The following is a 17,861-nucleotide window of genomic DNA, read 5'->3' as shown; positions in this document are numbered from 1 at the left end:
AGCCTAGCAGTTTCAGTTTCAAATGTTGCATTGGCAAATCCAAGGAGTAAAATACATGTAGTAGTCTATCTGAGGACGATTTGGGAATAAATGAGCTCTTAAGTGGAGTACTTTGGCTGATTCTTGGGATAGGGCTGTTTTTGACATCAATGAAAGGAAATCTATGTTCATTTATCACATATCTTGGAATAAATAATGAATCATGGCATTGAAGAACCTTCAGTCGAACTTTGGTATTATGTGTGACTTTCTTTCTTCCATTTTTGGTCAAACGTTTGGATAAACCTTGGAAACGTGGCCCAGCAAGTCTGCAGTCAGTCAATGACCTATAAATTTGTCACAGAAATGAACTGCTTCTGTCTGTTCAGAACTAGAGAGAGATCCAGATCTGTGTGGTCTTCATGTGTCCGTGGATTGATACTCTCCTGTGAACAAGAGTGTTTTCACACTTGGTCCTTTTAAGGGTTATCATTTTTGGCCCATATGTGAAGACTCCAAATGATCTCGGACCCCTTAGAAGGGAACCGTTGAAATTAAAATAAACGAGTGTATGTTGTGAACAAATAATTAGTAGAGATCTGGCAGACGCAGTAGCCACTATGAACAGCTGATCTGTATAGAGACATCTGACGACCAAACTACACTGGAATTCGTGAATGTTAAAAATCAAGTGAGCCCGGGCCGATTTGCACTTTTTTTAGCTGACCGTACTCAGACCACCTTCCGAGATGGTCTCAGCTTGTCAACAGTTTCCACCTATTCTTTCTATTCTATTCAACAAACAATATACAGCCAAACACCACCAGGGTGGTAAGAAGGTTTTGTAGTTGCATTTATTTTTGCTAAAATTATCTTACGCATCTTCTTACCAAATAAACAAAATGTTGATTCGAGTTGAGGACCAGAGTTATTTTATTATTATCAGTATGCTTGTATAGTATTTATTAACATTTAAAGTTAGCTTATATATTTAAAATTTCATTCCATTTTCATTTAAAGGGGAGGTGAAATGCTATTTCATGCATACTGAGTTTTTTACACTGTTAAAGAGTTGGATTCCCCTGCTAAACATGGACAAAGTTTCAAAAATTAAGTTGTACGTTTGTTCCAAAAATACCTCTTCCAGTTTGTCACAAGTTTCGGAAAGTTTTTTTCGAGTATGGCTCTGTGTGACGTTAGATGGAGCTGAATTTCCTTATATGGGTCCTAAGGGCACTTCTGCCGGAAGAGCGCACGCTCCCGTATAGCAGAGCAGAGCGAGAGCGAAATGTCACAAAAGGAGTGTGTTTTTGGTTGCCAGGGCAAGACAACCCTGCACAGATTACCAAAAAAAAAAAAACAGCATTAAGGGACCAGTGGATGGAGTTTATTTTTACAGAGCATCAACGGAGTTGTGCAAGTGTTTTTGTTTGTTCCCTGCATTTCGAAGATGCTTGTTTTACAAACAAGGCCCAGTTTGACGCCGGATTTGCACATCGTTTATTTCTTAAGGATAATGCAGTCCCAACGAAAAAGGGTCACGATCCTGTGTTGAAACTGCAGGCGGTGAGTAAAACTGCTTCAAATATCTCTGTGTTGTTAACTTAGCTATCGGTGCGTAAGCACACCAAGTAAACAACATGCGATGTTGTCATCAAACTGCACTTTCCACATGTACAGCTTAAAAAAAAAAAAAGACGACATAAAGTGGAAATTTCAGTCTCTGGATCTGATTCTGGATCATAAATAAACGGCTGAATCTGACTATTAGCCATGGTTTGTTTTGGATGATGTTTTTCCTCACGGTAATGTCACAGCTTCCAAACGCTCTCAACGCAAAAGCTTACTGGCGCTCGTGATTCTTTAGCTCCACCCACACGTCACGCCTCCAGCCGGTCGTGTTTTTCCGGGAAAAATCGGTACAGACTATCTTTCTCTTATGAATATAATAAAACCAAAGACTTTTTGGAGTTATGAAGGATGCAGTACTACTCTATAGGTACTCAAGATTAACAGGATATTGAGTGAAAACGAGCATTTCACCCCCCCTTTAAGTTTTTGATTAGTTAAAAATATTTTATTTAGCTTTCAAATTTCACTTAGCTTTTTAGTACTTCAGACATAATTAATAAACAAATATTTAGTTTAGTTTACTAACTAAATATCACTGTACAGTAGTTTACTAATATACAGTCTTGTTCAAAATAATAGCAGTACAATGTGACTAACCAGAATAATCAAGGTTTTTAGTATATTTTTTATTGCTACGTGGCAAACAAGTTACCAGTAGGTTCAGTAGATTGTCAGAAAACAAACAAGACCCAGCATTCATGATATGCACGCTCTTAAGGCTGTGCAATTGGGCAATTAGTTGAAAGGGGTGTGTTCAAAAAAATAGCAGTGTCTACCTTTGACTGTACAAACTCAAAACTATTTTGTACAAACATTTTTTTTTCTGGGATTTAGCAATCCTGTGAATCACTAAACTAATATTTAGTTGTATGACCACAGTTTTTTAAAACTGCTTGACATCTGTGTGGCATGGAGTCAACCAACTTGTGGCACCTCTCAGCTGTTATTCCACTCCATGATTCTTTAACAACATTCCACAATTCATTCACATTTCTTGGTTTTGCTTCAGAAACAGCATTTTTGATATCACCCCACAAGTTCTCAATTGGATTAAGGTCTGGAGATTGGGCTGGCCACTCCATAACATTAATTTTGTTGGTTTGGAACCAAGACTTTGCCCGTTTACTAGTGTGTTTTGGGTCTTTGTCTTGTTGAAACAACCATTTCAAGGGCATGTCCTCTTCAGCATAGGGCAACATGACCTCTTCAAGTATTTTAACATATGCAAACTGATCCATGATCCCTGGTATGCGATAAATAGGCCCAACACCATAGTAGGAGAAACATGCCCATATCATGATGCTTGCACCTCCATGCTTCACTGTCTTCACTGTGTACTGTGGCTTGAATTCAGAGTTTGGGGGTCGTCTCACAAACTGCCTGTGGCCCTTGGACCCAAAAAGAACAATTTTACTCTCATCAGTCCACAAAATGTTCCTCCATTTCTCTTTAGGCCAGTTGATGTGTTCTTTGGCAAATTGTAACCTCTTCTGCACATGCCTTTTTTTTAACAGAGGGACTTTGCGGGGGATTCTTGAAAATAGATTAGCTTCACACAGACGTCTTCTAACTGTCACAGTACTTACAGGTAACTCCAGACTGTCTTTGATCATCCTGGAGGTGATCATTGGCTGAGCCTTTGCCATTCTGGTTATTCTTCTATCCATTTTGATGGTTGTCTTCCGTTTTCTTCCACGTCTCTCTGGTTTTGCTCTCCATTTTAAGGCATTGGAGATCATTTTAGCTGAACAGCCTATCATTTTTTGCACCTCTTTATAGGTTTTCCCCTCTCTAATCAACTTTTTAATCAAAGTACGCTGTTCTTCTGAACAATGTCTTGAACGACCCATTTTCCTCAGCTTTCAAATGCATGTTCAACAAGTGTTGGCTTCATCCTTAAATAGGGGCCACCTGATTCACACCTGTTTCTTCACAAAATTGATGACCTCAGTGATTGAATGCCACACTGCTATTTTTTTGAACACACCCCTTTCAACTAATTCAACTAATTGCCCAATTGCACAGCCTTAAGAGCGTGCATATCATGAATGCTGGGTCTCATTTGTTTTCTGAGAATCTACTGAACCTACTGGTAACTTGTTTGCCACGTAGCAATAAAAAATATACTAAAAACCTTGATTATTCTGGTTAGTCACATTGTACTGCTATTATTTTGAACAAGACTGTATATATATATATAGTTGTATTAAATTACCAAGGCAACATTTTTTATTTTTTTCCATCTGTTTATTTCATATCTAAATGTTCATAATTATATTTATTTTAGAGCCTTTATTTCAATTACCAAAACATATTTTTGTAGCACAAAATGATGCTTATTCCATTCCATTCTATTCCATTCTATTCTATTCTATTCTATTCTATTCTAGCTTAGCCTAGCCTAGCCTAGCCTAGCGGTGAAGTACTGATCCCTTTGTGGTTGAAGATCTTTCCCTGCTGGAAACAACCATGCTGTAAATGGGTTTGTCAGTATGTACACTAATATAGTTATTGATTTAACAAATACCACAAACTTTTTTACTTTTTTCTTTGTCATAAAATAACTTTAATTTTGCTTTGGCATGATACTTTACATTTTCAGGCCTCAGTGAGGTTTGTCAGCGTTTCAGTAATTCATGATTGAGCACTTCCTCAGAGCATGTTTTCTGACTTGATCAGTTCTGTGATCATTTGTATGGTTTTCTCATCTGAAAGGGATAAAAAAAAAAGGCATCATGTGTGTTCACAGCACAAAAACGGCACCATTAGTCTACAAATATATAATGATGAAATATAACAAAGATTTATTCAACAATAAGTTACCTTCCAAATTCATTTTGGGGTTGGCCAGTTTCCTCTCCAGGAGGGAGTCGATTAGTTTGCGAAGGTGTTTGAAGATCACGCCAATTCTGACCGGAGCCTGATGGGAAATTAAACTGTTATCTTACTGCTAGTTGAGTTATCTTACAGTTTGACAACCATTTTCTGATGCACCAGTGCTCTCGCCAATGAAGCGATCAATGCAAATCAGGCAACTAACCATGCATGGATAACCAATGAGAAACAAGACACGCATTCAAGAGCTTCCCCTCACCTGGAAACAGATCCATCCATCCAGAGAGATGAGTCTCTCCTTGTGCTGCACGTCAATATCACCTCCAAACAGCAGCATTGATAACGGAGAGATCAATGTAGTGTCTCTCAGAAACACTTTAGTGTACTTCACCTGCAGAGAGGAAGAGGAAACAGTGCTAGTATGAATGATCAGGGTAATAAGAGACTTCTTTCAGAAAGTGTCATGAAAGGTCACAGTAATGTATTAAAGCGAGTCCAACACACCTTCTCCTGGAAGAGCAGCCAACCGTGGGTCTGTAGGAAGCGGTTGACTGAGGAGGGGTGAACGTGGGCCTTTCCCTGAGCCGTCTCAGCCACACACACCACCCGCTCCTGAACGTCCAGAGAGGGGCTGCAGAGGATCCGCCCCACGCTGTCATACAGACCCGCGGTCAACACGGCTTTGAGGACAGAGACGTCCTGCGGCGAGAGCGAGCCGAGGGCTTTGGGTTCAGCGCCGGGCCGAGAGCGAGGGGTTCGGCTGGGCTTGGAGGAAACGAAACCGGCCTGCTCCACCATCCTGATGAGCTCCTGCTTCACATCCTGAGGGGGTTACATACCTTGTTAAACACCACATGGTAATGAGTCGGTTTGATGTACTGCGGCTACTCCCTATTCTAAAATGCATTCAAAATTCCTACATTTACTTGAACACACTTGAATTTGTGAATTCAGTCATTTTGATATATAAAAAAAAGCTGTGAATTTTTCTAGAGATCACAAAAAAGTCAAATTTTTGTTTTAGTATTATTAGCATTTGAAAACTGTTCTCCAACAATGACTGACTGCAACATAGGAAAAACACAAAGAAATAGGATATTTTAAAAATGTGTATTCTAAACGTTTCACTTGATGGATAAACTAAATCTAAAAATAATACAAAATGTTTGCTGGAATTGCAATAAAGCTGAGAAATAAAAAATAGAAATAATAGATCAAGATTAGAAATGTAAAAATATAGTTAAGTTCAAATGCTAAATTTAACTCAAGTATTAAAACAAAAAGTGGAATCAAAATAAAGCAATATAGAAATATCTATTAAAAAAAAACAATTAAAAATGACAGAAGAATGTATAAAATGACCAAAAAACTAATTAAAATTAAAAAGACTGACACACACACACATATATATTTATATATTACACACATATGTAATATATACAAATTCTTAAAAAGTATATAAATATACTATAATAACACTATGGTTACACCACATGACATTTTAGAGACACTGATCCAATTTTGCTGATAAAAGACTCAACAAACAACAAAGACTACATTAATTGATTATTGATTATATTAATTATTAAAAATCTGTTAGATCCGCTTATTATTTTAAAAAACACTTTTTACCTGGACAAATATGGTTAAAAAACCTTTTACCACAATAACAAAAAAAAGTTTTAGCTAAGTGAAAGAAACATAAAACAATCTAAATATTAGAAAACTGAAAATGCAACTAAATACGTTTAAGTACCAAATTACTGAACTAAATAAAATAAATTGAAAATAAATTGAAGATAGAAAAAAAAAAAAAAGATTACGAAAATTACAGAAACATGTAACAAAATGACTATAAAAAAAGTTATACTGCAATAACTCTGGATAGTTACCCCACATGACATTTTAGAGACATGAATCTAAAATCTCTATTGGTAAAAATGATATAATAGTATTTAAAATATGTATGCAACCAACAAGAATACATTTTTTAAAAGTCACTTTAAACTAATTTTTTTTTAAAGCTTTCTCCTTTTATTCTTTTCAATTTATCATCACCCCTTAAAATAAACATTTAAAAAACTCCTTTTTGCCCCCATGCAGTACATTCATCACTGAATCATCATGACTGTTAATGAATCAGTAAGTGTGTTAGGATCTGTGATGTCACCTCGATGGTCATGAGAGCGGTGCAGTTCAGGAAGTGTCTCCGGCAGAAAGTCATCTCAGCACGCCTTCCCTCGCTCCGAGACCTCTTCCACCTGTGACCAGAAACTTCATTACAACGACTTCACTTCCTTTCTACACATACAGCCATGCAGTGCTGCTCTGATGAACATGTGTGATTACCCGAGGTAGGCATTGTAGATGGTCATGTGATCTGAGCTGGCGACTGCTAGAGCAGATTTAGCCAGATTGGCCTCCTCCTTCCTGTTCATAGGAGTCACAAAGGGGGACTTCTCAGACATGGCCGCTGCGATGGTGGCCTGGATATAAACAAAACAAACTAAGATTAGCTGTTGTTCAGTACATCCTTCAACAATATTACACAGAAGTAAGTCAGTATGCTTGGAACGACATGAGGGTGGGAAATGATGACAGAAATTAAGCAAAAAAATGCTTACAATGGGTTCCAGGCAGCCAAAGATGGCGCCAAAGATGAGCATTTTGCCGATCTTGACATTGACGGGAAGGGCGGCCAAGTGATGTCCGAGTGGTGTGAGGGCGTAGCTATCTTGTTGACAGGCGCCGATCTTCCTCAGCAGACTGACAGCGTTACACACGGCCTGCTGCTGAGGCGGATCGAGAGCTCGACACAGGAAATCTTCTGGAGAACCATATTCACACTTCTGTTCACACACAGAGAGAGGTGACAGAAGTCAGCTTGATACCAGTGGAAAACAGACGCGTCATGTACACCAACACTATCATTCAAAAGTTTGGTGTCAGACTTTTTTAAATGTGTTACATTTATTAAAATGCTTTAATAATGTTAAAAAGATTTCTTTTTCAAGTGAGTCCTATTTAGAAGATCGCTTCTATTGTCCTCATTTGTAAGTCGCTTTGGATAAAAAAAGTGTCTGCTAAACGACAACATTTTTATATAAATGTAAATAAGACTAAACTGAAATTTTAAAACAAGCCCCAAATCAAGTAAATAAGTAACACAAATAGAAGAAACCTCTTCGTATAAACAAAATAAGACTTTGTTGGTGCTCTTTCCATTTAAAATGAGAGGCAACCACTGCATTTTAATCATGATCCAGACAAAGATGCTGCATGCATGCAACATGAGCAGTTTTTAATCTTAATTAGATTGTATAATTTTGAAATTTGAAGCAAAAACTGAATTATTGAAACATAAACATCAGACGAGCTGAACGAGTCGCAGATTCACTCTCTGCCAGCAGGTGGAGCTTAAAGTATTTCCTTGGTTTCCGCTGTAAACAAAGCAGCGCTGCACTTATGAACTTTAATGTGAATTATACAGAGGCAAGATACAAGGAAAAAAATACCGTCTAAACTTTTCTAAAGACAGTAAGTTCCCTTCAGACATACATTCATATAAACTCCTACCTCTAATTTGAAACAATTTGTTTAGCATCTCATCCGATTTGAATCGTCACATATTTGAATCAATTTTCAACTGGTTTTAGTTAATCATTACCTCTCTAATCCCAGGAATAAATTACATTTAAAAATATATTCACATAGAAAACAGTTATTTTATAATGTAATAGTATTTCACAGTATTACTGCTTTTTACTGTTTCTGATCAAATAAATACAGCCTTGGTGAGTCTAACTGTGCGTTCACACTGCCACCGTCGAGAGCGTCAAAGTGGACAGAAGTCATTCATTTTCAATGTGAGCCGGCGTCGATCAGCGGCGCGACTTGGCCGTTGAGAGCGCCGAGGAGAGTTGAAATCAAGGCAACTTTATGTTAATGAGCTATGACGCGGTTCGGCAGCAACCAATCGGAACGTAGAAGTCCACCGCTTGAGACGATTCCAGAGAACCCAGCTCCGACCACATTAGTTCCCAAGCAAAAGGTTGATTATTGCTGTGGTGGGTTTGCAATAATCTATGATGTAAAAAATTTAATAATGATACATGGACCAAGGTGTCTTAGATTGTTCATGTTCCTGGTGAGTTGCTGATGTGCAGTAATTATAAAGGAATAATAATCTAATGATATAATAAATAATAGTACAGTAGTCCCAGTTTACTTTTAAACACATTTCCCTGATTATACGTACATTAAGTAATGTTTATACTTGATTATATTTACTTGAGTAACATTTTCAATGCAGGACTTTTACTTGCATCAGAGTATTTCTACAGTGCTTAATAAAAAGGATCTTAATACTTCATCCACAACAATATTTAATGAGGTTAACTTATAACGTTACCCTCATTGTGGTTAGTCTGCACAAGATCAACAGACTTGTTTGCTCTGCGGCCGCTTTAAATACAAGATAAGCTTTCGATCTACGTCAGAGCGCTCACGAGTCTTTCTGCAGGGTAGTTTTAGCAGAGCACAGTTAGAGACCTCTTGTGAAAAACAGTAAAACTAAATCTTATCGACCACAAACTTTCACAGTAAAGTAGTTTCAAAAGACAAAGTTGGTACTTAACATAATATGAAGGCAGAGCTCCTCCAAAGGCACTCGGAGAATCTCAGGAATGGAGTAATCAATGAAGCTCTGAAATCTGGTGTGGGGAAAACAGACATGTGCGGCATGACCGTATATACACTGTACATTTATAAAATTTAGAAGTCTATCAATTTTTGCACTCTAAATACTTTTAACATTTAACCCTAAGGACACATAAAGAAAGCAATACATTTGTAACAGTATTTCTTTATTAATCTTTGTTCAATGTTGAAATTGCAGATGTTCTTTGCTAGTTCATGTTAATTCAGATCCATAATATAATATTAAAAGATACATGCATTTTGCAATTTTTGGTTTTAATTATGTATTAATAAATGTTAAAATTGTAGGACTAGGACTAAAATGGTTTAGAAATATTTTCCACCGTTAGTTCAGACATTCTTTTTTTTAAGTTGAAACCAATGTAGTTAACGAATGACAAGTAAAAGCATATTGTAAATTGTTACCAAATAACTATATAGTGATCAAAATTTACTCTTACTAAATCTCCTCCCTATAAATATCTTTGTTGACCAACCAAATGGAAGGCTGCGACTCTGTGTGCACCTCAGTGGCTTTGTACCTGAATTTGGGGTAAAGGCGGAAACAGAAGCCCCCTCGGACACGTCCTGCCCTCCCCTGCCTCTGCAGAGCGCTGGCTTTACTCACAAACGTCTCCACCAGAGAGCTCATCTGACTGCTTTCGTGATACCTGAAACCAGAAACAGAAGATCAGCGCTAACATTCAAAACCATCAGATCATAGACAGATTAGATTTCAGACGTGATCTGGCCCGGCTCACCGATTCTCTTTAGTTTTTCCTGTGTCGATGACGAAGACCACATCAGGAATAGTGACACCAGTCTCAGCGATGTTTGTGGACAGAACGATCTTCAAGAGAATATCAAGATGTGAGAGTGATATATACATATTACATACTGCAGAAATAGTAATAGTATGTACAGTAGTATGCTGTTCTGAATGAAGCCCCATTAACAGTGATATAGTGCAGTACCTTTCTGACTCCAGGAGGGGGCACTGTGAAAGCAGAAGACTGGTCCTGAGAGGACAGTGTGGAGTGGAGGGCAACCAGCTTATATCTAGAGCAAACAAACACAGTATAAATAAACTAATATTAAAAAAGCTTTATGCCATATCTATTAAACAAAAATGATAAAATATGAATTTTGCCAGAAAATCAAGGACACTCAGGTTGAATGGACAGTATTTCTGTCCCTCAGTATGTTTTGTTCTTGTCAACTTGAAAATGAATGAAAGTATTGAAAAGTGAAACATTTGCCGCTTTCAGGCCATCCAAAAATAGATGTGGAGAAATGTGGCTTTACATCGCTTGCTCACCAGTGGATTCACTGCAGTGAATGGGTGCCGTCAGAATGAGAGTCCAAATGTTCACTTTATTTATAATACAACAAATGTTGACCACAGTGCTGTACTTGAGACAACGCAGAATAATAATAGAATCCCTTTTTAAATTCTATATCATTACAGCACACAAACATAAATAAAACCTCAGTTTCAATGAGCCAAAAAAAAAAGACACTGCACTCATGAATGCTCACAATAGAAAAATATGATTTTAAATGTTGTTTAAACTCTCTTACATCAAAAGTTCAGAACAGTTTTGGACTGTTTTATAATGTAAAAGATGCTTGATTTGTTCAGATTTCTCTCCTGATTCAGATCAGACGACCTTTTCACTGTAGAAAGCTTCAGTGAGGAATCATATCTTAGCCAGAGGAAACAGCTCGAAGTTGAAACGTACAAACACGCAGCTTTCCACTACACAAGACGTTCACTGATGGATTGAGTCGTGGTTTACTTCTGGATTATTGTGATGTTTTTATCAGCTGTTCGGACTCTCATTCTGACGGCACCCATTCACTGCAGAGGATCCACCACTGGTGAACAGGTGATGTAATGCCACATTTCCCAAATCTGTTGTGATGAAGACACAAACTCATCTACAGTACGTCTTGTATGTCCTGAGAACACATGTTCTTTTTTGGGTGAACTATTTCTTTTAAGTATATTTAGGCAGGAGTTACCGGTCCTTTGAGCTGAACCTCTTGTCGGTGGTCAGCAGATCATACAGCTGCTGAATATGAGCCAGGCCTGGGAGGAAGATCAGAACCGCACCGTCCACATCACGAAACTGAGGCGATTTATCTGAGAAGAAGAAACAGAGATACTTCATTTACTCATTAAAACCGTTAACAAGTAGATTTCTTTGAGGAAATCATAAGTAGTGTTTGCATTAGCTAATAATACAGTATAAATCCTCAGTCACTATAGTTCTGACTCTGTGTTTACAGTACAGTATGTGTCTTATATTACCCAGGTATTCCAGTAGGTCTAATATCAGATCCATATTGATCTTATTGGGGTTCATATACTGCAGGACGTGTCTCGTCCGCTTGCTGAAGTGATCCAGCTCAGGGCTCAGATCCCAGCCTGGGCCAGAGTCCCTCAAGATCAGCTCCTGAACACAGCAAAAGAACAAACATTTACAAAACAGCACATGCCTGCAGTGAAGCGCCGCAGGACAGCCTTACGCAGATACAGACAGATTCTTCTGGATGTCTGTCCTGACCTGGTGCTGAACAGTCTGTCCTCCTTTCTGTGTGATGTTGATGCTGACCTCCTCTTCCTCCTCCACAAACTTCTGACTGTACTCCGAGTCCTGCTCCAGAACGTAACCCGTCTCCTCCACGATATCCTCCAGGTGAAACACCTGCCACCACAGCGTGTCATTATTACTGCTCATTTGCATTACATCAAATAAAAGCATTTATAACAAATGATGCATATACAAATATCAAACAATGAAAATACTAATGTTAGTATCTATTTAGTTACAGTATGTTAGTATATGTTTAGATATAATCTTGCCTCCACAGGGAAGGCTCTGCCAGGTATGGTGACCACAGGACAGCGGCTGAAGTAGTTGGCAAACTTCTGAGAGTCGACTGTAGCGCTCATCAAGATCAACCGCAGATCCGAGCGCTTGTGGACCACTTCTTTTAGTATGGTGAGGAGGAAGTCTGACTGGACGCTCCGCTCATGAACCTATGATATTGAGACGGTTTTGGGGTTAAACGGTCCAGGGTTAAGTGTGCGCTGTAGGTGTACTGACCTCGTCCACGATGATGTGTGTGAGGGAGCTGAGGAGCCGGTCCTGCTGTAGTTTGCGCAGCAGGACTCCTGTGGTACAGTACAGCAGTCGTGTGGCGTCCCCGGAGCGGTTCTCCATTCGGATTTGGTATCCACACAGTGAGCTCTGGAACACAAATATTCCATGATGTTATTACTATGGTGTCTCTGCCTTCAACTACCATTATGACACTTCTACTGCAATTCTTTTGACTTCTTTTGCACATTCTTCAAGTTCTTAGAAATGGTTTTGAAAAAACTAAAATAAAAATATAAATTTAACTAAAGTAATATTTTCCTTTTCTTATTTTTACTTGCACTCTAAATTTTATGTTCCCAAATATCATTCGTTATTAATTCATAAATGTCATTATGTTTTTGGAGGGTCGCACCAGATTTTTAGATTCTATCTGACCTTGATAGTCTATGATATAATTTAATATTAAATTCTGTATAAATTCCATATAATGTTTCCCCCTTCATTTTTTTTTTTTTTTTGATTTAAATTTGGTGGACATAATTAGTTCAGATATAATTATTTTTATTTTATATATCCCAATGCTTAAAAAGGATTTCATTAGATAAAAAACTAAGTAGTTTTTTAAAACTCTATATAAATAACAATAATAATAATAATAATACAAATAATAAAGGATCATGCCAAAATTTTCAGCATAAAACTAAAAAATATATAAAATGTAAACATTAAAACAACAACAACATACAATTCAAAATAAAACAAAATCATGCAAAATAACAATATATTATGTTGTTATATTTGTCACAAACTAAAGTATTATTATTAATAATAAGCGTAGCCAGCCACTGACCCATTCATGAAATGATTACTTAATAAAAAGAAATACATATATTATTAATACTCAACTTTACATTTATTACCAAAAAAAAAAAAAAAAAAAAAAATCATAGATTATTTTCCTTTTCACTTGAGAGAAAAATATCTTAAACTTAATTTTGAGTCTTAAAGAATGTTAGCGTAAGCCTCGTGCATCTCTTTTGTAGTTATCAGCCCAGAAGTTTGACTACTATCTCATACCACCTCACATATTAGGATGAGGTTTTTCCTCATAAACGGTTTCAGAAGTGAACTTCCTGAGATCTAACCTTGGCTCCCGGCCCGTCCTCGCTGCCCAGCTCCTGTGACACCCTGCTGGCCAGACTCATGGCTGAAATCCTCCTGGGCTGCGTCACCACCACATTACAAGGCTGCGCGGCCTCCCCGTTAGCTAGGAGCTCCTCCAGGATGAACTGAGGAATCTGTGTGCTCTTCCCGCTTCCCGTCTCTCCGGCGATCACCAGCACACGGTGGCGCCGCAGAGCCTCGAGCACCTGCTGACGGTGCTGGAAGACGGGCAGCTGCTCCCTCTCAGACAGCAGCCTGCGAGCCAGAGCCGAGCTCCGCAGTCTGAGAAACAGCCTCCGGGACGCTTCCTCCGCCTCCAGGCCTCCTCCGCGCTGGGGCTCGTGGTCCTCCTGCGTGTCTAGGTTCTCCCAGGAGTCCTCCGCTTCAGCGTCCTGAAGACGTTCCTGCTGCTCGCCCTCCGGTTGAAGGGACTGCTGCTGTTTGAGGCGGGCGAGAAGATGTGCGATGAACGTGTCGCGTGGTTTGTTGATGGCGGAGCGGATTTGCTCTTCTTCTTTTTGTTCACTGTCTCGCCATTCAAACCACACCTCACGGTAGGTGAGCGGGAGAAGCTGATGCACCGACTAATGGAGATCAAAGAAATGTAATGCATAAAGCAAGGAAAAATTTGTCTGATATGCGAATGTAGTTCTTAAAAACTCACCTGTCCTTTGACTAGGTTATAAAGAGCAAGCGTGGCTCCTAAGTGCTGGGCCTGCATGCCGTCCTCAGTCAGGATAGTGGGACAAACCTCCAAAACATCATTAGGCCTCTGGATACGAACTCTGACAGCAATGGCACATGATCAGACAATCAAATCGGCATTCACTATACAATCAGAATCAATGCAATTTTAATGCAACGTACCTGCATTTCCAATATCTTCCGACTGCAACTTTCTGGAAGGATGGTGGAGGGCTCTTCGGGAGGTTCTTCCTGCACCAATCAATCAGAAACTGTTTTGGCGACTTGCCAGTCCAGCTCCTTGACGTGTAGTCAAAGTTACGAATGTCTTTGGGCTCTTGCTCCTCTTTCTCAGCTAGAGCATCAACAATGACAAATCAGACTGACACGGTTAAAAATAACTGTCAAGACATTAGAATATCTGGCAACGCACTACATTCAGCACAAAACAAAACAATTATTCAATTTAATGATATAAAACAAAACAAATATCATAAAATAAACTAATGAAAAACATGAAAAATCATGACATATAACATAAAATAACCCAAATGAACTAAACAAAGTAGTAAAATATTAAAACAACATAATAAATGTACATTAAAAAGGTGTAAAAAAAAACAGCACAAAAAAACAGACTACAAATAATTGCAAAAATAACAATACAAAATAACAAAATAAAATGAATAAATAAAACCCTACATAAACAATAATATTAAAATAGAATCATAAAACATCATAAAAAAAGTTTAAAATAAAAATGTTTATGTATAAAACATTATTAAAAAACAATGACAAAATAAAACAAAGTGAACTGAAAATATCAGCATAAAATTAAAAAATATATAAAATGTTAAACACTGAAATAATAAAAACATACAATAAAATTAAAAAATAATAAAATACAATCATGCAAAATAACAATACATTACTTTATGTTGTTATATTTGTCACAAACAACAAAAAAAATTAAACAGCATAAAGCATAAACTAAAAAACAACAACACCAAAAAAAAAAAACACATGCCAGAAATATCATAAAATAATAATAACATCATAAAAAAAATGTAATAAAAGAATTTTTTTAAATGATACATTGTAATAATTATACAAAAAGTCCCTTACTTTTTTCTGCTGGCGGTGTGTCTGCTTGCTCAAAGAGGCTGAAGTTGAGTTCGTCCTTGCCATCAGTGAGTGTCACTGGCTTCTTCTGCTCTTTGGGAGTGTCTTTAACTTTGATAGCGGAGTTAAACATCGGATGACTCTCCAAAGGCTTCATTTCTGTAATGCAGAAACACACTGTTGAGAAACAGATTCATGACAACATTTTCTCAAGTTCTACAGTGAACAGACACCGTGCAGGCACTGAGACCTTGCTGGATGACTCTGATCCGGTCTTGTGCAGTCCTCTGCCCTGCTTTGTCTTTCTTGGCTTTAGATTCAGCAGCCATCTCCTTCGCATCATACAGCTGAGCGCTGAGCCGCAGGTATCTGTCATTCTGCAGGAAGAGCAGGAGAACGTACAGGAAGCTGCCGATATAACAGTGACGTAATGTGGAGACCAGACTGAGTGAAACTCACAGGATCAAACTCCTCCTCCAGCTCTGGGTTAAACACACGCGAGTCCTTGTTTTCCTCTTCTTCACTGCTCTGATCTTCAGACTGTTCTGCGTAGCGCAGTATCCACTCCTTCATACTGTCCCCGCTGTCTTTTACAGAAGTCTGTCATTAAAGAAAACATTTTTGAACATTTTTAAAACTCAAAAGATTAAGTGAAGTTTAATTTTTGGGTGAACTATTCCTTTAAGCAAAATGAGTTTCTCATGACACTTTAACACACCTTTGCCTTTGGTTTCTCGTCCTCTTTAGATGCTTCTTTTTCTGCAACCGTTTGTTTCTCGTCCTCTTTAGGAGCCTGAAACTTGGGGCGGGTCTTCTGTTTCTCCTCCTGCATCTTTTGGCTGAATCCTTCCGGTAGCTCATCTTTAATTACGGAAAAGCGAAAATCAAAACCAGGGTTTATGCTTAAGGAGCAGAACTTCAATTTTCTGACTGCAATCTGAACCTTTTACCGTCTCTGAGATTCAGACAGAGCCAGTCGAGCGCGGAGGTCAGGTCTCCTCCGTACAGCACACTGCTCTTCATGGCCTGCTCGATGTGCTCGGCCTTAAACCGGAACATCTGCAGAGCTGTGTACAGATCCTGACAAACAATATATGACAGATGGCCATCTTAGATTATTAATAACATACTATATTATTGTGTTTTTTGCAATTAAAGAGGAAACACAAAAGACTTACCAGCAACTTTTTGGAGGTGAGTCTGCCAGATATCGGTCCTTTATCAGCATGTTCTTGTCTGTAGTCATTAATTAACTTGATCACCTTCTTCTCCAGTTCTGGTTGGATAACAACCTTCAAACACATATATAAAAAAAAACAATGTTTAATAAGGCAAGGCGTATTGTCACATTTGATCAATTGAATGAGTCCGTGCTACGTAAGAGTATTAATTTATTTTTTAAGTTTTTCTCAATGGTAGTGTACATTTGAACTTTTATGTACATTCATTTGTCAGAAAGTTACACAACCACATAAATTAAAAGCTGTGTATGAAGGTCCATTTTTTAACAAATGTTGTTTTTAGACTGGATGATAGAGTATGGTTTCATTGAACAATGAATCCTATGTGATCTCTTTAATGTGAGACTTACCTTCAGTATTGATTTATCAGACACACCGCTAGAGTCAGTCTGTGCATTTGTGTTAAGACTGTATGTTTTAGGAGCTAAAAGAAAAAAAAAATTAAATATTAAAGACAGTTGCAGCTCAACTGTCAAGACGTGAAACATGTGCAACACTTACTGAATAATAATACATTGATTATTACGTTACACCGTGTATCTGAATTCAAAATAAGTAGGAAAATTGTATTCGAATATAGTCATATTTCATCACATAACGTGTCTTTGCACACACTGGAAGCAGTCTGACCTCTGGGTTTGTTGTCCTTCGAGGCTGGTTTCTCGTGGTCTGGTCTATGAGTCTGGTTCTTGCCGGTGGATTCAGATGCTGCTTTGGTTGCATTAACATTGAGAACTGCTGCAGACTTCTTCTTCTTCCCACCCATTGCGAAAACAGTCCGTTCACGTTTTTGTTGCTGATCAATACACACAATAATCCACGTGACTATGAACAACAACACGTATAATGTAAATGTTAGATGCTGAGAAATGAAGAAGACTCAGCAGCACTCTCTTAGAGGCCGTGAAGCCTGAAACCACCACTGAAGCGTCCTTCAAAATAAAAGTTCAGAGGATACTTCTGAAAACTTCGGATTTTTACTCCGTGCATGAGTACAGTGTTATGTTATTATGATGTATATAAATTCTGAAAACATAATGACTTTTTAAGTCGATTAGGATTTATTTTGGAAATAACAATAGATTGTTAGAACGATTCCTTTAAACACTATTTAGACTAAATAATTGTTGATTTTAAGAACGACTGAACCCATCTATTCGTTTTACAAACAAAGTAAATGTACAACGTATAACAACTATAAACAACAATCGTAAAGTTTATTTACTAAAAAAAAAAAAAAACAGTAATAAAACCAGTCGCTTGAAAATATTTTGAATTCAATTGCAAACTCAAATAATGTCAGTTTCCTTAAATAAATTATGGATTTTTTTACATTTATATTTGTATTATTATTATTATTATTGTACTTTTGTTCGTCTGTCTTTTACCGTCGCTC

The 17,861-nt window shown here is 37.8% G+C and overlaps 1 protein-coding gene across 1 annotated transcript; it reads right to left on the bottom strand.

Moving 5' to 3' along the window:
• Nucleotides 1-4,158: 4,158 nt before the first annotated feature.
• Nucleotides 4,159-17,373, bottom strand: LOC113054109 (ATP-dependent RNA helicase DHX29-like). The gene is made up of 27 exons (XM_026219429.1): nucleotides 17,096-17,373; nucleotides 16,816-16,889; nucleotides 16,403-16,516; nucleotides 16,175-16,304; nucleotides 15,943-16,085; nucleotides 15,684-15,824; nucleotides 15,475-15,601; nucleotides 15,228-15,383; nucleotides 14,286-14,457; nucleotides 14,083-14,203; nucleotides 13,400-14,002; nucleotides 12,258-12,401; nucleotides 12,014-12,190; nucleotides 11,715-11,855; nucleotides 11,459-11,603; nucleotides 11,170-11,290; nucleotides 10,119-10,203; nucleotides 9,906-9,994; nucleotides 9,687-9,815; nucleotides 9,083-9,158; nucleotides 7,071-7,295; nucleotides 6,796-6,932; nucleotides 6,617-6,707; nucleotides 4,951-5,268; nucleotides 4,706-4,837; nucleotides 4,435-4,531; nucleotides 4,159-4,319 (listed from the first exon to the last, which is right to left on the bottom strand). Exons 1-27 carry the CDS (start codon nucleotides 17,229-17,231, stop codon nucleotides 4,264-4,266), a joined length of 4,080 nt encoding a protein of 1,359 aa, XP_026075214.1. The 5' UTR covers nucleotides 17,232-17,373; the 3' UTR covers nucleotides 4,159-4,263.
• Between the last annotated feature and the right edge of the window lie 488 nt (nucleotides 17,374-17,861).

This window comes from Carassius auratus, chromosome 35 (assembly GCF_003368295.1).
Source record: "Carassius auratus strain Wakin chromosome 35, ASM336829v1, whole genome shotgun sequence".
Lineage (NCBI taxonomy): Eukaryota > Metazoa > Chordata > Actinopteri > Cypriniformes > Cyprinidae > Carassius > Carassius auratus.
The sequence above is the reverse complement of the archived record's forward strand: the minus strand, read 5'-3'. Positions and strand labels throughout refer to the sequence as shown.